This window comes from Chelonia mydas, chromosome 23 (genome assembly GCF_015237465.2).
Source record: "Chelonia mydas isolate rCheMyd1 chromosome 23, rCheMyd1.pri.v2, whole genome shotgun sequence".
Lineage (NCBI taxonomy): Eukaryota > Metazoa > Chordata > Testudines > Cheloniidae > Chelonia > Chelonia mydas.
In genome coordinates this window covers 3,285,025-3,307,658 of record NC_051263.2, presented here as the reverse complement: position 1 = coordinate 3,307,658, position 22,634 = coordinate 3,285,025, and the positions used below count along the sequence as shown (strand labels likewise).

Genomic DNA, 22,634 nt, shown 5'->3' with positions numbered 1-22,634 from the left:
GCTGTGACGGGCATGGGGGGGGTGGCAGAGAGGGGACACCCTGCCTTTTTGAGCCTCCGGCACCTACAACCAGGCAGGAGGCTAAGTCAAGCCCCCCCGCCCAACACACACACACACACCCCACCCCTGAATTTCAAGCACCTGTCTCCCCCAGCCAAAGCCAACGGGGGCTCTCAACAGCCTTTTGGAGGAGTGTAGGGGGACAAGCTGGGGGGGAGGGTTCAGAAGGACAAATCGGGGCTCATACCCCCCCCCCCAGTTCTAACAGTCAGCCCCTCCCCCTGCACAAAACCAGACATGGGAGACAAAGGGCGGGCGGGGTGAGTGTTTTAATTAGCACCTCGGCTCCCTCACAGCCCCCAGGACCACAACCCCGGCCCCAGCATCATAGATTGGGGGGGGGGGGAGTTTGAGAAATACCCCCCCATATAAATACATCAAAGAAAAACAAACCCCGCATCATTAAATACAAACCGAGAACGATTAACCTTGTGCAAAAACAGCCCCAGGGCGGGCGGGCGGGGTGTGTGAGTGTGAGTGTGAGTGTGAGAGCCAGCCCACGCACCTGACCCGGCTTCCACAGGGGCTACCTGCCCCCTGGGCCACTTCCAGCCGCAGGGGCACAACTGAGCATCTCCGGTGCTGCCCCCTTGTCACATTCGACAAAGGGGCCGGGGGGGCACAGGGGAGGCAGGAAGCCAGGCCCCCGCACCGAGGAATAGCCCAAGATTGGCCCCTGCCCAGCACCCACCCGCAGACCCAGCGGTTGTGGTGTGGGATGGGCCCAGTAAGGACATGGACAGGGACACAAACACACACAGGGCAGGGCTCATTCCTTCCAGCAGGGACATGCACGAGGACGGACGGACGGACGGACAGACGCGCACTCACGGTGCAGGGGCTGGGCTCATCCTTTCCAGCAGGGGGCAGCAGGGACACACGGACAGTGGCGGGGGGGGGGGGGGGGGGGGGGGGGAGAAGGTAGGAAGAGTCAGGAAAGCTTGGGGGGGAGCAGGGTCTTTTTGTGGGGGGGCGTGGGGGGAGGGTGCTGACCCCAGAGGAGGCTACCAGGGTCCAGGCAGCACCAAGAATGAAACAAGCCCAGGGGATGTTCGCCAGAGCGTTAGGAAGGGGGGGGGGGGGGGGGGGGGGGGGGGGGGGGAGTCTGCCTCCCCCCCCCCCGCCCCATCCTCACAGCTGGAGGGAGGGAGGAGCCTGAGTTAACCCTTCATGGCTCTGCCAGGACCGGACACCCCAGTGGGAGGAGTGTGTCGGGGGGGAGGGGGGCCGGGAAAAGTGGGATCCCATGGGGTGGAAGTGCAGAGATCAGAAGAACACGCTGAGCCGGCGGCTACCAGCTTGTGGGCAAAGGTCGGCCCCTCAGGGCTGCCCCACAGACATAGCCGTTAGTTTGTGGGGGGGGGGGGCCGGTCCCTCAGCCCCGGGGGCCCCCATCCAGGCAGAAGGCTGCACACGCCCCTCCAAGGGGGCTGCTTCAGTTCCATCAGCTTCACAAGGTGCTGAGTTAATGGGCACGAGGGGGGGGTCTCTTCTCCCCCCCCCAGCAAGTTAAAAGATGGAGCAGGCTGCGTTTGCTTCAAATGAGGAGTCTCTGCTGTAGTGTCAGAGCCCGGCCAGGGGACCCCCGGCACCCCGGCTACCTGCACGAGTCCTTTGCGGCCCCAGGGAACAGGAACCGGGCAGGGGGCACCGTGGGCCGCGCCAGACCGGAGCTGCCCGCAGCTGCTGCTTGGCTCTCCTGGTAGGAAGGCGGTGGGGTGGCGGCCTCTGGACTCCAACAGGGCTCGGCTGCTTCCGATGGGGGGGCCAGGCCCCTGGAGAGGACGAGGGGCATCGGCGTGGTGGAGGTGGGTGGCACGGGGCCCCCCTGGGAGCCATAGACAGCCTCCTCGTAGGATGGGAGTGGCACCGGGCAGCTGTCGACGATGCTCACCTCGGACTCCTCCATGGGCTCGTACCTCCTGCACGGGGACGGGGAGACCTCGTCAAGTTCACACCTGCGCCCTGGGGCCCCAGCCCCTCCCCGCCAGAGCCCCACCACGGCAACAGGGAATAGCGGAGGTGGAGTGCAAGGAGTCTAGTGGTTAGCGCAGGGAGCTGGGAACCAGGACTCTCTCCCTGGCTCTGGGAGGAGAGTGGGGGCTAGTGGTTAGAGCAGAGGGGGCTGGGAGCCAGGACTCCTGGGTTCTCCCTCCGACTCTGGGAGGAGAGTGGGGGCTAGTGGTTAGAGCAGGGGATTGGGAACCCTGGTCCTTACACTGACCCTGCGCAAGTCACTTCCCTTCTTGGTGGGCGTCAGTTTCCCCAGCCCCCTCCCCTGCAGCGTGGGGCCCCCTAGTCCCACCTCGGGGTCAGCACTGACTGACCGGGCAAAGACGAGACGAGGCCAGAGGGTGAGTCAGACCCAGGCATCCCCAGGGGCTGGGCAGGAAGGGGAGAGACAGAGGGTGGGGGCTGGACCCCCCCCAGGAGCATCAACCAGTGGGAGAAGGGAGCAGAGGTTTGCGCCTCCTCCCCCCACGCCCTCCCCCCCCAGCATCAACGGCCAGGGCAGACCCCCCTCCAGAAAGGCGGCAGAGCTCACCGCCAGCACCAGTGGCTGCAGGGTTTCGGCCCCACCAGGACGCACACCATGGCCACCAGCAGCAGGGCGGACACCGTCACCGAGGCCGCAGCCACCATGGGGATGGAGGAGACACCGAAGATGGAGCCGGAGCGAGGCACCGGGGATCCTGGGGGCGGGGGGGAGAGAAGGTCAGCGGGTCACACACGGCAGGAGGCTATTTCATAGTTACCTGCGGCGCAAGGCGGTCAGATCTCAGGTCCCAGCCCCGCCAAACTCGAGCCCGGGCCCCAAGGGGATGCATTAAACAGCAAGAGGCCAGAAGCCCTTGAAACCCAGATGGGGGACGTGCGCCCTCCGGGCCCCGGGTGGCGCACAGAGGCCTCTATGAAGGGAAAGCCCCCGGCACCTGGCAACACCAAGATCTGGGGGACCTTCATTGCACTGGGGGCTGCCCAGGCTCCAGCCGGGTCTCCCCCACTTGTGCCAGGCACCGCCCAGACCCAGAGTGAGACACTGCCCCCCTCCCCGGCCCGTCTCACACAGCTCATAAATAGACAAAGGGTGGGCGGGGAAACTGAGGTACAGGGCAAGGCAGTGACTTGTCCAAGGTCATCCAGCTGGCCAAGGGAACAGCCAGGTCTCCCACGTCCCAGCGCTCTATCCACTAGGCCATGCAGCCTCCTTTTAGTCAATAGATTACAGTGGTCTGGAGCAGGGACAGCACCGTAGGCTGGGGACTAACCAGGCTGTTCTCACGTTACTGACTGCAGCTGGGTTTTACCCGCCTTGTCCCAACCACTGCTGGGCATAAGGGAGCCAAGGCCCCCCCCACCCCCCAATTCCTGTGGGTGACAGCGTCCCTCCTGGAACAGAGATGGGGATGCCAGCGAAGGCAGGGGGCGAGGGAACAGCTCAGGGGCAGAGGGGGCCGCGAGGGCTGAAGGTCTCCTCTGTGCATCCACCATCCCCCCCCACCTCCCTCCCCCGGGCAGGCATCACACAGGCTGCGTCCCCCCCACCCCGTCACGGAGCGGGAGGAAGTTTCCACCAGCAGCTTCACACCCCCCCCCCCCGGAAGAGGAACGTAAGGGAGAGGAAATGCAGCCTGACCTCAGGGAGACACCCACGCACTGTGGGACGCGGAGGCAAGGTGCCTGGGAGCGACCGCTGGCGAGCGCCTGGGGGGGGGGGTCCATTTACCCAGCCCCCCCGGCAGCGAGCCTCAGAGCCCCGCTGCGACGCAGCCTGGCTCGCCGGTGCTAAATGCAGCCATGTGGCTGCCACGGCTCTGGACCCAAAGCCTAGGGAGGTGGTGGGCCTGGGAGCCAGAGCTCCAGCCGGAGCCTGAGCGCGTCCACAGCTCTGGTTAGCGCCCGTCGGCCCGGGGCAGAGACTCGCCGTGCAGACGAAGCCTGTGGGGCACAGGAGCCCGGGGCGACTCGCTCTAAGGCCCAGATTTTTCATGGGAGTTGGGCATCAAAGGACCTTGGTAAACCTGGAACTCCATTCCCCAGCTGCAGAATGGGGCAAATGCCTGGATTTTAGGCTTTATCGGGCGCTCTTTTTGTTGGGAGTCTGTACAGCACCTGGCACAGTGGGGACCCGGGCCATGACAGGGGGTCCTAGATGCCACTGTAAGACACCTAATAGCAATTAAAATGAACAGCGCCTGGCACAACGTGTGGGCACCCACACACTGCCGTAATACACCTGACAGCAACAAAAAAGTACAGCGCCTGGCGCAACGGGAACCTGGGCCGTGGGTGGCAGCTCCTAGGGGCGACTGCAATAGACGACGAGGATACAGACGAGGAAGTGGCACAGAGGTCGCATTTACCCCAGCACCTGGGCCAGCACAAGCAGAGCCCCACGTCTGCCTACGCCAGCAGCTGCCGCCGGGCGGCGCAAACAGGCCCTGCAAGCTGCGGCGGGGGGCCAAGAGGCACCACGTCTCTGGCAGAGGCCCTTGCCCATCGCAGCAGGAGGAGAGGGACAGCCGGGCTGGGCGCGCACTTACCTGTCAAGGGGTTGCAGACAACTGGCTTCAGCACGCTCCACTGGCCACCCTTGCAGACAGAGACCCCAGGATGGCCGGCCAGGACGTAGCCGTCTTCGCAGAAATGCTGCACCATGGAGCCAGCCTTAAACCCGCCGCTGCCCAGAGACAGCGTGCACGCCAAGGACGCACACCTGTAGGTAGTGTGATCGGAGGGGTCCGGGAACTGGCAATCTGGAAGGGAGGAACAGGCACATTGAGGGTTAAACCGGGGGAAGGGGGGGGGCAGGATCTCCTCGGTGGGGTAAGAAGGCAGTGAAGCATGATGGGGGCTAGTGGTTAGAGCAGGGGGTTGCTGGAGGCCAGAACTCCTGGGTTCTATCCCCAGCTCTAAGCAGGGAGTGGGGTCCAGTGGGTTAGAGCAAGGGGATGGGGCATCTCTCCCCGGTGGAGTCACTGGCGATCCGTGACCTCTGGAGGATGGGGAGATCTTATCTCGCAGGGATGGCAAACGGCAGGGTGCTGGTTTCTCTCTCCCTTCCCTCCGGACCCCAGCATCCTTCCAGACCCTTCTTTTTCCTCTTGCCCTTAGATCTTCTCCTCTCACCCCAAATTTCCCCCAGGGCAGAGAGAGGTTAGATCCGGAGGAGCCGAGTCCCCCATGCTGCTCCTGCAGCATCTGGCTGCTCTGGGAAGGACGCCCGCCCCAGCTTCACTCTAGATTTCAGCCTGATTAGGGCTGACCTCAAAACCAGCATGGTGGGGACTTCCTGCTTCCAGGGAAGGGATGGAGAAGTAGTGAGTCACCCACCGCGAAATGCCTGCTGCCCGCAAACCCACGGCTGAGCTGGCCGGGCTTTTACGTTCCTCATCTCGATCAAGCTCTCTCCCGAGGGCTCCCCCCAGCACCAGCCGTTGCACCCAACTTCAGCCAGCTCCTGGCACCTTAGCTACCGGATTGGTGAGATCGACTGCCAGAGGGGCAGGAGACGAGCCAGCAGCCAGCCCAGCGCCCCACCCCCCTCCCCCCATTCCTAGAGCTGCGGCATTGGGAGCAGGAGCTATGGGGCAGGCTGCAGAGACCGTCGGGAAACGGGTTTTTCCCACCCAGAAATTTTTGATTTCTCAGCAAAAATTCAAGCACCCAAAACAATATTTCAATTTGGAAATGCTACTGCAGCACCTCATGGGAGTTGTAGTTAATGTGCCTCGTGCTCCTCATGCTCCTCTACAGGCCGGGCTGCGTGATCGGACTACAACTCCCGTGATCCACCAGAGCCAGGATCTCCCATTTTTCACCACCTCCAGTCTCCAAGAATGGACGCCACGTTGCATCATGGGAAGCGTAGTCTAACTGGCCTATAGAGGCGAACAGGGGCAGGGGACACCCAGACTACAACTCCCATGAGGGGCCACAGCAGCCTGGCCAAATGCAAATATTCTGCTTTTCAGGCACTCAGTTCTTCAGTTTAAAAAAATCCAGTTTTCCAGGGGGAAGCAGATGATTTTTTTGCCAGTAAATTGTTGAATACCCAATAGTCGAATATCCGATTTTCCGTCAAAACCATTTTGATGGGAAGGTTTCACCCAGGAGGGATGGGAAAGGCAGCCAAGCGGGTTTGGAAGGCGAGCACCAGCCAGTACCTTTCCTCCGGAGGACAGCACCAGAGCCGCAGAGCGTCGCGAAGAACAGAGCCGTGGGGAGGTAACACGAGGGCCGGCGCAGCCTGGGACATCCCGGAGCCTTTGCCATCTCACCGGTAGCCTCTGCCCAGAGCTGCAGAACCAGCTGCAATAAGCCGACACGTTACCATCCTGTAGGACTTGATAACCCATCTTACAAAGTGAGCACCACCCCGCCCCGCGCTATGGGTCAGAACCTGGAGGGAGACACCCACTAGCTTTGGAGAAATGGGTTTAGTTCAGGGGTGGGCAAACTACAGCCCAGGGGCCGCATCTGGCCCTTCTGACGTATTAATCCGGCCCTTGAGCTCCTGCCAGGGAGCAGGGTCCAGGTTTTGCCCCACTCTGCATGTGCCATGGCTCCCGGGAGCAACAGCATGCCCCCCTCCAGCTCCTACGCATAGAGGCAGCCGGGGGCTCCATATGCTGCCCCCACTCCAAGCGCCGCCCCTGCAGCTCCCATCGGCCGGCAACTGCAGCCAATGGGAGCTGCAGGGGCAGCGCCTGTGGATGCGGCAGCGCGCAGAGCCGCCTGGCTATGCCTCCACGTAGGAGCCAGAGATAGGACATGCCGCTGCTTCCAGGAGCTGCTTGAGGTAAGCGTCACCTGGAGTCTGCACCCCGATCCCCTCAAGTGCCCCGACCCCCTGCCCCAGCCCCAATCCCCCCCTCTACCTTCAGTCCCTACCCTCCTGCACCCCAGAGCCCGCAGCACCAGCCGGGGCCCTCACACCCCCACCCCTTGTCCCAGCCCCAAGCCCTCTCCCGCACCCTGAACTCCTCATTTGTGGCCCCACCCCAGAGCCCGCAGCCCCACCGGAGCCCTCACCCCCTCCCGCACCTCAACCCCCAATTTCATGAGCATTCATGGTCCACCATACAATTTCCATACCCAGATGTGGCCCTCAGGCCAAAGAGTTTGCCCACCCCTGGTTTAGTTAGAGGTTCATCAAAAATGCTTTAGATAAACGGGGCTTGATAACCGCTGGTCTCTAGCGGCTAGGGCACGATTTGGATGTGGGGGCCACTTGCCTCGCCCTACTTGCGAGCCTGAGCCCTGGTGGGAGTCACAGCTCCTTTCTCCACAGCCTGTGGGGGGCAAGGAGCACCCAGATCCCAAGCCACTCGCTCGCCAAGCATCTCCCCTTTGGCTTGGCCACCCACCCGGCCTCCCGGCGCTCTGAGATGCAGGGGAATGGCGGGCAGCCACTGACTCCACAGATTACTGGCTTTCAAAGCGGCCTGGAACAGGAGGGACCCCCCCCCCCCCGGCGAGGTCCCCAAAAAAGGGCTGGCCATGCCAGGAGCTACGGGAGGGGCAGCACAGTATTCTTGTCAACAAGTTAAGGAAGTATGGGCTGGATGAATGCACTATAAGGTGGGTAGAAAGCTGGCTAGATTGTCGGGCTCAACGGGTAGTGATCAATGGCTCCATGTCTAGTTGGCAGCCGGTGTCAAGTGGAGTGCCCCAGGGGTCGGTCCTGGGGCCCGTTTTGTTCAATATCTTCATAAATGATCTGGAGGATGGTGTGGATTGCACCCTCAGCAAATTTGCGGATGATACTAAACTGGGAGGAGTGGTAGATACGCTGGAGGGGAGGGATAGGATACAGAGGGACCTAGACAAATTGGAGGATTGGGCCAAAAAGAAATCTGATGAGGTTCAATAAGGATAAGTGCAGGGTCCTACACTTAGGACGGAAGAATCCCATGCACCGCTACAGACTAGGGACCGAATGGCTCGGCAGCAGTTCTGCAGAAAAGGACCTAGGGGTGACGGTGGACGAGAAGCTGGATATGAGTCAACAGTGTGCCCTTGTTGCCAAGAAGGCCAATGGCATTTTGGGATGTATAAGTAGGGGCATTGCCAGCAGATCGAGGGACGTGATCGTTCCCCTCTATTCGACACTGGTGAGGCCTCATCTGGAGTACTGTGTCCAGTTTTGGGCCCCACACTACAAGAAGGATGTGGATAAATTGGAGAGAGTCCAGCGAAGGGCAACAAAAATGATTAGGGGTCTAGAGCACGTGACTTATGAGGAGAGGCTGAGGGAGCTGGGATTGTTTAGTCTGCAGAAGAGAAGAATGAGGGGGGATTTGATAGCTGCTTTCAACTACCTGAAAGGGGGTTCCAAAGAGGATGGCTCTAGACTGTTCTCAGTGGTAGCAGATGACAGAACGAGGAGTAATGGTCTCAAGTTGCAGTGGGGGAGGTTTAGGTTGGATATTAGGAAAAACTTTTTCACTAAGAGGGTGGTGAAACACTGGAATGCGTTACCTAGGGAGGTGGTAGAATCTCCTTCCTTAGAGGTTTTTAAGGTCAGGCTTGACAAAGCCCTGGCTGGGATGATTTAACTGGGAATTGGTCCTGCTTTGAGCAGGGGGTTGGACTAGATGACCTTCTGGGGTCCCTTCCAACCCTGATATTCTCTGATTCTATGAGCACTTATAATCAGTGCCAGAGTTAAGGGCAGGACTCAAAGGGTGAACCCCGCACCCCCAAAGCGAGACCCCAAAGGGCTCTCCCTGCCCCAGGCCAACAAGGGGGATCCAGCCAGCAACAGCTGAAGCGAGTCCCCCACCCCACTGTCAGGGGGCACCCACACACCCCCCAATATGCCCAGGGTCCCGGTCCCGGTCCCAGCCCGCAGCTCAGGGGAGAGGAGGGGAGTCAGGGGCCTCTCTTCAAATCGGGACAGATAGATCCCTGCACCCCTGGAGAAAGGGAGACGGTAAACCCCACCCCTGCGCCCCCGGAGACCCCACCCCCCATCCCGGGGCCCCTGCCCCCCTGAAGATTCTTCCCCCCGCCACCTCCTGCACCCCAACCTCACCTGGGGTCCCCGTCGGCTCCCCACAGGGCTCCCCGCGCCCCCCCCCCGCCCCAGCAGGGGCTCCTGCCTGCTCCCCATAGGGGTCCCCCTGCGCTCCCGGAGAGACACCCCCCCCCTCACCGGGTCCTGGCGCTCCGGATCACGGCGGCCGCGTCTCCCTCCCCAGCCGGGGCGCTCCGGAGCCGGGGTCACCCCGCAGGGCTCGGGGCGCTGGGCGAGTCCCCCCGGCGGCTCCGGCTCCCAGGCCCGACAAGCAGCGGGAGCAACTTGCAAAGCGGAGCCGGAGCCGAGCTGGGGGCGGGTTTTAAAGCAGCCGGCTCCGCCCTAGGGGCCGGCTGGAAAATCTGACTAGCGGCGGGCGGGGGGGTAATTCCCAGCGCGAGTCAATTTCCTCCCCCCGGCCTGAGCCAGCCCCCTTCTCTCCTCCCCCCAGCCTGAGCCAGCCGCCTACTGCCCCCCAGCCAGTGCACTGCATCCCCCTGCACCCCCAGCCCCCCTTCTCCCCTCCCAGCCAGCCCCCTACTGCCCCCCAGCCAGTGCACTGCATCCCCCTGCACCCCCAGCCCCCCTTCTCCCCTCCCAGCCAGCCCCCTACTGCCCCCCAGCCAGTGCACTGCATCCCCCTGCACCCCCAGCCCCCCTTCTCCCCTCCCAGCCAGCCCCCTACTGCCCCCCAGCCTGTGCACTGCATCCTCCTGCACCCCCAGCCCCCCTTCTCCCCTCCCAGCCAGCCCCCTACTGCCCCCCAGCCAGTGCACTGCATCCCCCTGCACCCCCAGCCCCCCTTCTCCCCTCCCAGCCAGCCCCCTACTGCCCCCCAGCCAGTGCACTGCATCCCCCTGCACCCCCAGCCCCCCTTCTCCCCTCCCAGCCAGCCCCCTACTGCCCCCCAGCCAGTGCACTGCATCCCCCTGCACCCCCAGCCCCCCTTCTCCCCTCCCAGCCAGCCCCCTACTGCCCCCCAGCCTGTGCACTGCACCCCCCTGCACCCCAAGCCTGTGCACCGCACCCCTGCTCCCCTCCCCCCCCGGCCTGAGCCAGCCCCCTACTGCCTCCCACCTATGCATTGAACTTCCCCCCTGCACCTCCAGCCTGAGCCAGACCCCTACTCCCTTCCCCCCACAGCCAGTGCACTGCACCCTCCCCATCACCCCTGCCTAATCCTCACCTGCTCCGATCAGGGTCCCACGTCTCCCTTTGTTCCCCACTCACCCGCCTCCCAGCCTCACTTTCTGCCCATCCAGCCCTGAACCGTTTTGCTTTGGCATAATGAGCTCCCAGCGCCCCATTCCGTACCCAGAACCCCCAGGGCCCTAGCACCTGCATTACCCAGAATCCCCCGGGGCCCCTGCCCACCCAGACCAGACCAGCCTCTGTTACCCAGAATCCCCAGGGCCCTTGCCTATCCCCAGTGCCCCATTCTCTGTGACCCAGATCCCCTTGGGAACCCTGCCCATCCCCAGTGCCCCATTCCTTGTTACCCAGAGTCCCTGGGGCACCTGCCTGTCCCCGGTTCCCCGTTCCCGAGTCCCCTGCCAGCCTTGGGTGCCTGCAGTCCCTGGTCTGGACATGGAAGCCTGGGACGGGAGGCATTCAGAGCCGATGGCGAGGTACCTAGGACAGATGGCTGGCTGGCCCGGTGGCAAAACACCGGAGAGCTGTGTCCTGGCTCCCCCCACCCACCCGCGCCAGCCCTTGGGACCTTGTGGCCCATCTGCACCTCACCCACTTCCCGGGCGTGCCGGCACAGCACCCATCCAGCAGGTGCCAGCTGCCCCGACCTGCAGAGCCGCGGAAGGCTCCCTCCCTGCTCAGCCCTTCCCATGGGGACAATAGGCCAGGAAAGGCCCCCCAGGAGCTACTTAGGGGCATCTCCCGGGGCAAGTGTTAGAACCCATCCAGGTTTGGGGTTGGTGACAATGCTGGACAAGACCTCTCCAGGTGCAATCAGGGCTGGGGTGGGACCCACTTTGGCAAAAGAAAACCCACCACCTGGCCCGTTTTGGTAAAAGAGCTGCCTAGCTCAAACAGGGATTCATTCAGAGAAGTCCTGGGACCTGGGTTATCCAGGAGGTCAGACCGGATGATCACAGTGGGTCTGTGAACCTTTCACACAAGTTTCTTCTTTCCCACCGTTTATTTATTTATTTGTCGTCCCCCCCACCCCCACCCATATGTTTTTTTGTGGAAGAAACTTTTGTTTTCCTGAAATTGTCCTTTTCCCCTCAAAATCTTTTGGGCGTTTTGGTTTTGGAAGAAAAACCCTCAGACGCTTTTGGCTTCTGGCCCTTGAAAAATGTCACTTTTCGATCAGCCAAAGCTAAAAATAAATAAAATACAAACTTGGGGGTTTTCATTGGCCAAAAAAAACTGAAATATTTTTGGCTTCCAACTGCCCCCTCCTCCGTTTTCAGTGGCCAAAGGGGAAAAAATTGGCAAAACCGCATCAGAAGTCTCGGAAAGTTTTTTTATGGAACCCAAACATTTTTCATTTCCTCCAATATTTTTCTGGGTTAAAAAGTTGGTTTTTTTCAATCAGTTCGACCGCCCGGGTTAGTAAGTTGTTTATAACTACGCCACGTGGGTTTCGGGCTATTAATAAGAGAGTGCCCTGTTCTCGGTTTAACTATTTTGATCTAGTCAAAGCAATTCCACCAGCCGTAGCGTAGCACCATTCCTACATGGGAAGGGGAATAAGCTCTCCAGGGGAGGCACCTACAACCTGGTATAACTGCATCCGCAGACTAGCAGGCTGTACCAGTATAGCTAGACTGGTAAAAAAATACCATCCCCTTGACAAACATCGCTATAAGGAGGCCAACTTCCAAGTATAGCTCAGAACATTCTTCGAGCACTTGCTAATCATCTATAAACAGACCCATTTTGAAGCTATCAAAGGAAGTATTTCTTCACACGATGCAGAGTCAACCTGTGGAACTCCTTGCCAGAGGATGTTGTGAAGGCCAAGACTATAATGGTTCCAAAAAAGAACTAGATAAATTCACAGAGGATAGGTCCATCAATGGCGATTAGCCAGGCTGGGCAGGGACGGTGTCCCCTAGCCTCTGTTTGCCAGAAGCTGGGAGTGGGTGACAGGAGATGGATTACTTGATGATGACCTGTTCTGTTCATGCCCTCTGGGGCACCTGGCACTGGCCACTGTTGGCAGACTGGATACTGGGCTAGATGGACCTTTGGTCTGACCTATTATGGCCGTTCTTATGTTCTTATCCCTAGACAAGGGATCCAGTAGGGAGAATTTCTGCCTTGCAGCTTGGCTTATTGGTGCATGGGCTGAGAATATGCTACCGGAGAATTTCCTGCAAGTACAAACCCTGCTTTGTGCGATTCTGAACCAACCACAATTGTGTTTTAACCAGGAGAGGAATAACGGGTTAGTCTCCTATCAGGGAAGCACTGGTCTATTGCTTTCTTCTTTACAAAACGGTGTCTGGTTATCCCAGAATAGCCTATGCCAGTCAATGTCCCCCCCAGAGAGAAGGCCTAAAAAGAAGAGAATTGATGCATTGCGCGAGAACAAGGAGAATTGTTGAGACACTTCTCGAGCAAGGTGAGGGATGAGGAAAGAGAGCTCAGGGGGACGTTCTAATTTTCTGGATGCTCTGATTTTGTTTGGGTTTTTTTTTTTTTTTGAGTCTTTAGACAGCTGTGGTCTGTTTAGGCTGTATGATTTATTACAGGTATTACGGTAGCATCTAGGAGTCCCAGTCATGGCCTGGAGCCCCATTGTGCCAGGCGCTGTGCAGACACAAGTCTCAGCTGGGTATTACCGTAATACCTTGAATTAATCAGTCTCCAGGAGCTGGGACTGTAGGAAAACACCGCCTAATGACTTGCAGCATGGGTCATTGGTGGCCCCTAACTCCTCTGCCTCAAGCGGACAGAGTGCTAGCCAATCATGAATCTTGGGGTCTAGCCCCAGCTATGCCACTGCCCTTGGGAATGTTACTTTCCCCTCCCCCGTGCCTCAGTTTCCCCATATGTAAAACAGATGAGGCAACTGACCTCTCTGTAAAGTATTGGAGCTGGGGATTATTATATAAGAACTAGATTATTATTTTAAGTACTTACCTGGCCCCTGTTCTCCTAATCTCTGAGCCCCTCACACTGTCTCACGTGAGGTGGGGCTGTTACGCCCATTGTACTGGTGGGAAAACTGAGGCACGGAGCAGCTAAGTGACTTGCCCATAGGGTGTCTGTGGCAGAGCAAGGAATTGAAGCGGGGTCTTTCAAGTCCTAGGCTCACCTCCTAACCCCTAGGCCACCCTTCCCAGCAGTGCCCAGCACCTTCCAAGCGTGCTGTCCTTTTGACTGCGAGGTGCGTGGCCCAAGCTGTGGAGCCCCACGCTGGGGAGGGATGCGGTAGGGGCCCAGACTGTAAATGTGATGAAACAGGATGCTTTGTGGAGGGGTGGCTCAGCCACCTTATTCACAAGGCTTTTTCCACGAGCTCTAGGGGAACTGTTTCTTCCTTCCTCAGTCACAGCCCATCTCACCATCTGCCTGGGTATTTTTAGCTCTGGGATAGGACAGGCGGGCTCAGAGATGCGGTGGGGAGGGTGGATTTTGAGCCGCCTTGTCACATCCAGGAATTGGTCTGGTTAGCGCAGAATGGGGCGGGAATGGGGAAGTGCCCCGAGGAGGGGCTGATCCACCAGGCCGCTCTAGGGAAGCTGGCTGGGTGTGAAGTGAACTGGGTTTACACCTTGCCCCTGGGTGGGCAGGGGCCTGGAGGTCAGCACTGGGATATTGCTATTAGGTCTATTACGATAGCACCTTGGCGGCCCAAGGTGCCAGGCGCTGTACATTTGGATTGCTATTAGGTGTATTACGGGAGCACCTAGCCCTATGAGGTCCTGGACCATGAGTGGGACACCTTGGTGCTACTGTAATTCACCTAATAGCACTAAAAATGTATCTCCTGCCTAGCACAATGGGGTCCGTGTCCATGATTCCTAGGTGCTACCGTAATACATGTAATAAATAGTGATAATAATATACAGCGCATGGCATGATGGGGTCTGGTCCATGACTGGCTCTTAGGTGCTACCGTAAAACACCCAATAGCAATAAAAATGTAATATACTACAGTAATATAATTCATACTAACAAGGTGTGAGTGCTTTATGCCTCCACACCTGGGGCAGTCAGACCCTCCAGTTACCCCAGGATGATTAAAGCAGTCCAGCTGTCTATCCCGGGCATGGCCAATGAGTCCTTCTTAGAGCCCCATGAGGATTGGTTCATTGGAGGGGTTTTTTTTTTAAAGGGCTTTTTGATGGAGGTGACATTTGTTCATCCCAGCTGATGATTTGCTGGTGGTTTAATGTCACTGAACAATGGCGATTTCCCGGTGAAATCATTGGGCTTTTGTTTCAAAGAGCTGTGGTTACTGACAGCTTATAGGGGAAACTGAAAATGAAGGCAGTTGAAAAAACATTAAAATTTTCCATGGGAAATTTAAGGGGGAACCCCCCCCCCCCGCCATATTTCAAAATTTCACATGGAAAAGAAACTGGAATTCTTCCCCGCGGCACCGATTCCCCGAGGGGCCGACGCTCTTGTTAGCCACCGCGGGCGTGGGCAGGGCTCAATGCCCCGTGGACGGCCACTCCACTGGCAAGAGTCTAAGGAGCCGAAACCTGCTGCCTTGAATCCAGCTAGGCCACTGCAGTTCCTAGGTCTGGGAGGCTGGGGGAGGGCTCGGGGGAGCAGCGCCTTCACCACAAGGAACTGGGACATGGGACCCCTTTCCCACCTTGAACCCATGACTGGAACGTGGGGAGGATCCAAACGCTCCCTGAGGTGGTGAAAATATTGAGTACCACATGCATTACGGTAGAACCTGGAGTCCCCGAGATTGGGGCCCCATTGTTCTGGGTGCAGCCCAGATCCCAACCGAGCTTAGGGCCCCCATTGTGCCAGGTGCCACCCAGACTCTGACCAAGATTGGGGCCCCATGTCAGGGCACTGCCCAGACCCCCACCAGCCAAAAAGATCACTAATACTAGTGGGGAGGGGAAATGGGGGACGCTGTGGCCTTGGTGATGCAGGCGGTGGGTTTGGATTGCGATCTCCCAGGCAGGTAGGACCGCACCAAGCCTGTTAAAGCAAGTGAGGGCGATGGGAGAGATCTCCACGCTACTGGGGCTGCTGGGGAAAGAAAGGGGCTTTTCGTAGCGTGTGGGAAGCCTCAGGCAGTCAGAAATTCCCCGGGGTTTCAAGGCTCCCGCTGTGTGTCAGGAGCTCCAGGACCGTGCCTGCTGTGAATCCCCCAGCAGAGCAGCAGGGAATCCCCTCTCTCTGGCCAGCTTCAGGGCAGGAGGTGAGCCCGAGGGCCTGCCTGGACAGCCCAGGCTGTTGGGGTATCTCCGGGTGCCGTCCAGAACGTGTAGGTTCCTGTGGAGCTCTGAGCTGCAGTCAAAGCCAGAGTCCTCCAACCAGGAGGGACTTTATCCTCACAGGGTCCTCCAAGCTGGAGTATTACTACTCCAAAGATGGGGAAACTGGGAAAGTCCTTTCCCCCTCTCCGGGCCTCCAAGTCACACAGTCAGTGACAGAGCCGGGAATAGAACCCAGGAGTCCTGGCTTCCAGCCCCCCTGCTCTAACCCTATACACCCCTACACACCTCCCAGCACTGGGGACGGAACCCAAGAGTCCTGGCTTCCAGCCTCCCTGCTCTAACCCAATACACCCCCCACAACCCTCCCAGCACTGGGGACGAAACCCAGCAGACCTGACTTCGGGCTCCGTTTCCCCCCTTCCTCTCCCCCCCCGGTAACCCTACAGCTAAAAACCACCTTGTGAGGACACTATAGTTATTACAAAAATTAATTTACGTCTATTCGAGTGGAATGATGTCAATAGCCAGGGCCCATCATGGTAGTATCTGGCCCCCTTTGAAAGTTAAACACAATCCCAGTGGTTAACATTGGCCAGGGAACATCCTTTCTCCTTTTATTATTAGGATAGTTATATCATGGCAACATCTCGTGGCCCCGGCTGAGCTCAGGGCCTCTATTGTGCCAGGTGCTGTACAAACCCCGACCGAGATCAGGGCCCCCTGATCGCACCCAGACCCATGAGACAGTTTCCCCCCGCCCCCGCAAGAATTCAGTTCCTGTCAAGAGTGGGCGGCCGTGGCGACCCACGTCCTTGCGAAACGTGCATGGCAAGAGACTGAGAAGTTGCAGAACTGAGGCCTTGTCTACACACGAACACCCCCCCCCCCCCGCTTTAGCCCAGGGGTCCACCCCTGGCTTTGCTGACCCCGTGGCTGACTGTGACCTGGTCTGTCTACACGAGGAGTGCTTTGTCCGTAGAGCCATCGCTGGGATATTAGGCCAGCAAAAAGCTCCTAGGGCTGGTAGCTAAACGGTGCATTGCCTGGCCTGCCTTATTCCAGCGTCCTGCCCAGCAAGACCAGCTGCACCAGGGAAAGCACAGGGGAGCTGGTGTAACTGCATCTGTGCCAGGGTGGGGGTGGCATTTGCCAGCCCAGCTGCTTCGTTCGGTGATCGCAGCTCTGGCCGCCGTAGCTAAGCCAGCCCTTTGCAGTGCAGACAGGGCCTGCGGCTAGACACAGCCGCACGGCTCCAACTCCTGGGGTGGCTCTAAATAGAGTTCACCCTGGGCCCCTGCCCCACGCATCTGACTTACGGCAACACTAAGCGCGGGGCCGGGCATGGTGGCGGGGGAGGGCTGGTGTAGCCCAGTGCCGGCCCCTACCCTCCACTAGAGCAGCCTCCCGGAGTCAGGCGGTGGGGCAGACCCCGGCGGCTGTTGTCCAGCGGCCCCCTTGCTCTTCAGGTTCGGTTTCTCTAGGTGACCAGCAGGCGCTGGGAGCTCCGCGCCTAGACGCTGTCCCGGTAAAACGCTGGGCGAGTCCCCCCTTGGCTGGGTGCCCCCTTGGCGTGTCGCTCGGCCAGCCGTGTGTGGACGCTCTTCAGCGGATTCTCTACGAGGGGGGTTCGCCCCGACCAGCCGCTCTCTGGGCTAGGCGCTATCCAGCCACCACAATCCTGAACTGGGACGGCTGCGCCCTTGGCGATGGGCCTGCCCCAGCCCCTAAACTCCCTGTGTGCTCGGGGGGTGGGGGGGGGCTTCAGGCCCAGACTGAGCAGGACAGACCGAGCGGGACGGGCAGCAGCAGGCCCGGCTCCCCGCTAAGGAGACACATTTACACCCTCTCGACCATGCGCTTTTTGGCATGGTGGGTTCCTGCAGCAGACACCCGCCACCCCACCCCGAGGCCGGTTGGGAAATCTGCAGCTTCCTTCCTCCCAGACGTGGGACCAGGCGGCCGGAGGGTATTTTTGAAGATGACGGTGACTTTCTTTTTCTAAAGGGCACACTGGAGTGATGTATGACGTCTTTAAAGGTCACTGGGGGGGTAATCCCCCCCCCCCCCCCAGCTTGTATTGTTTTAAAGGAGGCTGGGATGCCGAGCAGGAGCTCTACCCCCTTAAGGCGGGCGAGCTCCTGATCCTTACCCCCGTTTTCTCTCTCGGCAGCGCTGAGTAGGGCAGGGCTGGCTCTCAGCCTGTGCCAGGGCAGCACGTAGCCCGCTGGGGCCCCACTGGACGTTCAACCCTCTCAGACACAGCCCCCGGGAGCGGTTACCGACACCATCCAGTCCAGGAAGAGCCAGGTTGGACCACCTGGAGATCAGAGGCTGGAGGCTTCCACCCGCGGCCCCTGCGCGGTGAGCCCAGGGCTCCAGCCCCCAGAAAGCCAGCCGGGCCCAGCTCCTGGTTTCCATTGAAATCAGTGAATATTCAGAGGCTCGAGGGGTCTGGGCCCCAGCCTGGATTCGACGAGGTCAAGAGACGGAGAACGGAGCACGTCCCTCGGGAGCTCGGTTAAAAATCGGTGCCTTCGTTCTAACTGGACTCTGGCTTTGACTTCCAGCCCAGGGCTCCGACTTGCTCCACCGGCTTGAAAGTGCCTTGGAGCGGCTGACGCCTTCTCCCCAGGAAGGTACGTCACATATCGAGAGCAAGCACCGGGCAGAGCCCCCCCCCCGCCGTCTAACCACCCCAGCTCTAGCCCCCACAGCACGTGAACCTGCACATACGTCCCCCCTCTCCCCAAAGAAACCACACAAGGCCAGCGTTTCGTTTTCCTCCCAAAAAAGAAAGCCTGTAATTGTCACACTAACCTCAAAACTGTTCGAAAAGTTTTGCCTGGCTGAGGCCCACAAAAAAAGTCCCCAAACCCCAAACTCACAGCACAAGATCCAATTCTTTTTTTATACAAGTCAGTCCCTGGCTGAATCAGCCCCCCCCCCCATCAGGAATACTGTAGTGTTACAAAATGACAATATAAATAGCTTCTTTAAAAAAAAATAGTAACAAGAAAACAAATCAGTAGTTGTTTCTCGACAGAGTTCACCGGTTCTTTGCATCGCCTTTGAGCTGCCTTGACAGGCCCCCTCCCACCAGGCTCTCAGAGGATTGCAGCCCTGGGCAGCTTGCTGTGGAAGTTGGGATGCGGGGGGAACTAGTGTCTTACACCGCAGCGGACCAGCCTGTGCTGATTGTCACAAGCCCACCGTTGGCGTGCGATGACGTAGCGGGGGGAAGCAGGACCGCTCGGTCATTCCGTGAGCAAACCACCGCCGCCGGGGTTTCCCCCACAGCAGCAGGTGCCGGGGGAGCGAGCGATTCAGAAAAGGGAGAGCAGCTCTTCAGCCAGGGGCGAAGCAGCCCAGCGCCAGGGGTCGCCCGCAGAAGCGGCGAGCGAACGGTGTAAATTGGCCGAGCTGCAGCCTGCGATGGGGCCGCAGGGATCGACAGCAGCTGAGGAGCGGGCCCCGGGCGTGAGGCTGATTTCACCAGCTGGGGAGTTGGAGCAGATGCTGCTACAGTGGTGTCAGCTGGGAATAAAGCTCGTGCCAGTGGAAGGATAATGCCTCCCTCTGCTCCCTGTGCCCCCTGGGAACGCTCGACCCCACGCCCCAGCTCCCATATGCTTCAAGGAGACCCCGGATCCTGAGCCAGCCCAGAGGCATGTTGAGTGGCAGGCTGGGGGCTCAGCCGCCATTGCCAAGTGACCCACAAAGCCCTTCTGCTCCAGTCCGTGAGCCGTAAAGGGTCCGCCCCAGCTCATGTGCTCCCCGGGAGGCTCAGGGAGAGGTTCGGGGGTCTGAGCAGTAGAGGATGGGGCTCAGAGGGTATCCAGTAACACACCGGGACTGGGTGAAGTAAGAGACCGGAGAAGGTCTGTGTAATTGATCTGAAACCCCAATGAAAATAAATGTTGGTTAAAAACTTTCCCGTATGGGGAGATCAGGGGATGGGTTACGAGGCGGAGGAGGAATTCAGAGCTGGCTGATGTGGTTTATGTCAGAACGGAACATGGGCGTGAGAAGCGGCGAGGCCGGGTGTACTGTACAGCACGGGACAGCCTCACACCCACAGGCTTCGCTGCAATTTCAGCGGGCTGAGAAACGGCAGGAGGTTAAAAAACGACGTGTCAAGAGCTGAGAAAAACTGCAGGAGCCCAGCCAGGAGTCAGACAAAGGGCTCGGGCTGAGAAGGGAGGGCCTAGGCACAGCACAGTGCCCGAGGGGCTGTACTGAACGAGACACACCCCCACACCGTAAACACGTCGGGGTGTAGCGCTGGGTTTGGGTGACAGAGAGCTTTGCATCATGGCCAGTCGTGGGTGGGTATGAATACACACATCCTGGTCATGCTGCCGGGCACTTCATGGGTGTTTTAGTGATCTAGTTTATGTTTAAAAACGCTAAGGCCTAATAGAAAAAGAGCATGAAATAGACCTTCCCGGTCACCCTACGCAGCCATAACGTGTCACGAATTCGGACAACTCAGCATGCAGCACTGGCTCAATCCTGCTCTCCCTAAAATCCCCGGTAAGACACTGGATCCGTAAGAGCAGAATTCAGCCAGCGTGGGGTGCTCTGGAAGATCTTACGCATTAGCCAACCTTCAGCATGCCCGTGGCTGGCTCCTAACTGGACCGACTTCCGCTCTGCCCATCGCTTGCACCCCAGTGAGTTCAGTGGAGCCAATTCCCGATTGCCACCCAGGGAAGGGTTAGGTCCAGCACATAAAAATACCTAATTGGACCCAGCTCCCGCCCCCCTTCCCCCTGTCAATCTCTAGAGGCAGGCTGCCCTGTAGTTCTCTCTGTTGTAACAAGCAGCACGACTGACGTGCAGTTCTGCAGACAAGAATCCAGTGGCCAGGCAAACCAGATAAAATAACCGCAAACAATCCCCTTGTGTCTGTAACCAGCCCACTCCTGCTGCACGAGGGGGGCTCCCGCAGAGAAGAGAAAAGGCAGCGAGCTCTAACTGAAGGAGCTAAAAGCATGTAAAGAAAGACCATCCCTGTGCCCCTCCCACTCCCCAGAAAGCATGCAGAGGAGGTTGTGCGGTACGGCATGCAAGTTCATTGCACGGCGCAAAGGGGGGGAGGAATCCTCCTCCCAATGGCTCAGTTTCTGCATGCGGGACCCTCCCCGAGCAGCCCCTCCCTGGCAGAATGGAAAGTAGAAGCAACAAAACGTTGGCCCACGTTCGGGGCAATTCTTCCTTTGGACCCGTGTTATAGCACCGACCTCCCCCGATCGCAGAGTGGGCTGCTTTGCGGACGCAGCTGCCAGCCTCGGACAGAAGAGTCTCTCTCAGGGGTAGGGAATCCGCCCCCCTTTCCTGGCTGGTGTCAGAGATCACAGCTCAGTCCAGCCCCTGAGCTCCGAGAGGAGGCCACCCCCCGGCCAGTGCTGAGCTCCCTTCCCACACCCACGACCAGACCCTGTCACCTCCTCCCTACGCTGAACTGGGCCCATGGGCCGCGCAGAGGGGGAAGATCCTGCCGGGGAAGGGGAGTCCCCTCTGGCAGGATCTCTCACAGGTGAGCCAACAAGCCCCTAAGCCTAGACAACACCAGAGAGCTACAAGGCCCCCTGCTCCCCCGTAGGCCACTGGGGCCTTTGTTCCTCTGACCCCATAGGCTGCCCAAAACTGAAGGCAACAGGCCGGGAGCCTTGGGAACCTCCCTCCCCGACACTGCGCCTGTCCCCCTGTTATGGTACAGCAGCCCTGCACTGCAGGGACTCCAGGTATCCCAGCATGCAAGGCTGCACAGAGCAAGAAGCGGCATTGCATGCTGGGATACCAGTCTCTCCCCCCCAGACTTCTGCATTCTAGCCGCAGGGGGCCGGAGTGGATTGCGTTTTGGAGCCCCCGGGGGACGGGTGAGCCAGGCACTTTGGGCTACGTGGATGCAAAGGAACCTGTGAAGCAGAGAGGCCAGGTCTCTTCTCACCCAATCCCGAGGTCTGAGCAGCAGCACGTGTCTAGACAACGCAGAACGAGCATGGGGGCAGCATCAAGGAGACCCTGCAGAAAACAGGCTTTAGGTTCCTGTGCGGGACGGTGCGGTGGAGACCCCGATCCTAGGGGGCAGAGGGGCTGGGCTGATCTCAGCAGTCACGCAGCAGGGGGTGGAGCTGGCAGGGGGAGATTTGGGTGGTCAACAACCCAGCAACAGGAGTCGTTCGCTGCGCCTGGAGGCAGCTGCTCCTGCCAAGAGGACCCAGGTGCTGGGGAGGATGCCCTGCCGCTGGCTCCCACCCTACCGAAAAAACCCAAATGCTCCGGAGCTAAACAAAACCGCTCCTGTCCCGGCCCGGGGAAGACCGAGCCCGCAGCCACAGAGGAACAGACAAAGCTGCTTCTAGACGTGGCTGGAAGTTCCAGTGTTGAGTTGCTTAGTGTCTGTCGCTCCCGGCCCCGCCTTGTCTTTGTGTGTGTGTAAAAACTACCCTTTTGATCAGAAATTTTAAAGTCATTAACCCCCCCGCCCCAGTGACCCCCCCCCACTCCCCCCGACTCAGCAGTATGGTGCGACAGGCAGAACTCCTGCCGGTCATGACAGTAGTTGCACGGTTGTAAATCCAGTGAGCGGAACCGCTGGCCCCGCAGCGGATGGGACGCCGCCGGGAACCCGGAGGGACCGAGAGAGCCGAACGCTCCTGCCGCTGATCTGGCTGTTGGGAGCCGCCGGCCCTGCCGCAGCGGCCAAAGGGAACGGCAGCAGCGCCCTGGAGAACGGAGGGCCAGGGGACGAGGCAGGGACGTGGCTGCTTCGGGTGGCCGCGTGGGGAGCGGTTAGACGGCGTGTGCGTCTCTCTCTCTCTCTCGTGCAGCCGGCACTCTCATCTCATCCGGTTCTGCCGCATGAGCGGCACGATGCTGGAGGGAGGCCCAGCCTTCGCCAGGAAGGGGTGTTTCAAGAGTTCGCTGGCGGAGGCTCGCTGGACCGGGTCTCTCACCAGCAAGCGGTCCAGGAATCCTTTGAGGGAAGGAGAAACCTGCAGAGGAGGAGGAAGGCGCAGCCATGAGTCAGGGGCTGAGAAGAGCGAGTGCCACTGGGAACTAGAGAAGCCACTGCCGGAGGAGCATCACATCAGCCCTAGGCTCCCCTGAGTCGGCCGGCCACCCACCCGGATCCTGTGGCAGGCAGGAACTGGACGGTCTGG

At 59.5% G+C, this 22,634-nt stretch overlaps 2 protein-coding genes and 1 long non-coding RNA gene across 7 annotated transcripts in view; 1 reads left to right on the top strand and 2 right to left on the bottom strand.

Annotated features, from left to right (window-relative positions):
* Window positions 1–311: 311 nt before the first annotated feature.
* LOC114021379 (sushi domain-containing protein 6) lies at window positions 312–6,360 on the bottom strand. Its single transcript, XM_037884681.2, has 4 exons — window positions 6,228–6,360; window positions 4,605–4,817; window positions 2,606–2,753; window positions 312–1,982 (listed from the first exon to the last, which is right to left on the bottom strand). Exons 1-4 carry the CDS (start codon window positions 6,334–6,336, stop codon window positions 1,658–1,660), a joined length of 795 nt encoding a protein of 264 aa, XP_037740609.1. The 5' UTR covers window positions 6,337–6,360; the 3' UTR covers window positions 312–1,657.
* On the top strand, window positions 4,646–20,411 carry LOC122463637. Its single transcript, XR_006287186.1, has 3 exons — window positions 4,646–4,779; window positions 5,818–6,427; window positions 17,636–20,411. It is a non-coding gene; the product is annotated as an uncharacterized LOC122463637 (long non-coding RNA).
* The window catches only part of PAK4 (p21 (RAC1) activated kinase 4), a 93,536-nt gene continuing 90,370 nt past the window's right edge, over window positions 19,469–22,634 (bottom strand). For all 5 annotated transcript variants that reach the window (XM_037884338.2, XM_043534516.1, XM_037884337.2 and 2 more), the window contains one exon: window positions 19,469–22,466. In XM_037884338.2, the coding sequence (XP_037740266.1) occupies window positions 22,311–22,466 (156 nt within the window). In that variant the 3' untranslated portion in view covers window positions 19,469–22,310. The remainder of the gene's footprint in view (window positions 22,467–22,634) is intronic.

Excerpts from the sequence above, each read along its gene's own strand:
- LOC114021379 (XM_037884681.2), bottom strand. The coding sequence starts at position 6,336 with ATGGCAAAGGCTCCGGGATGTCCCAGGCTGCGCCGGCCCTCGTGTTAC. Across the intron at positions 4,818-6,227 it reads TGCTGTCCTCCGGAGGAAAG|ATTGCCAGTTCCCGGACCCC; the intron begins GTACTGGCTGGT and ends CCTCCCTTCCAG. Across the intron at positions 1,983-2,605 it reads TGCAGCCACTGGTGCTGGCG|GAGGTACGAGCCCATGGAGG; the intron begins GTGAGCTCTGCC and ends GTCCCCGTGCAG.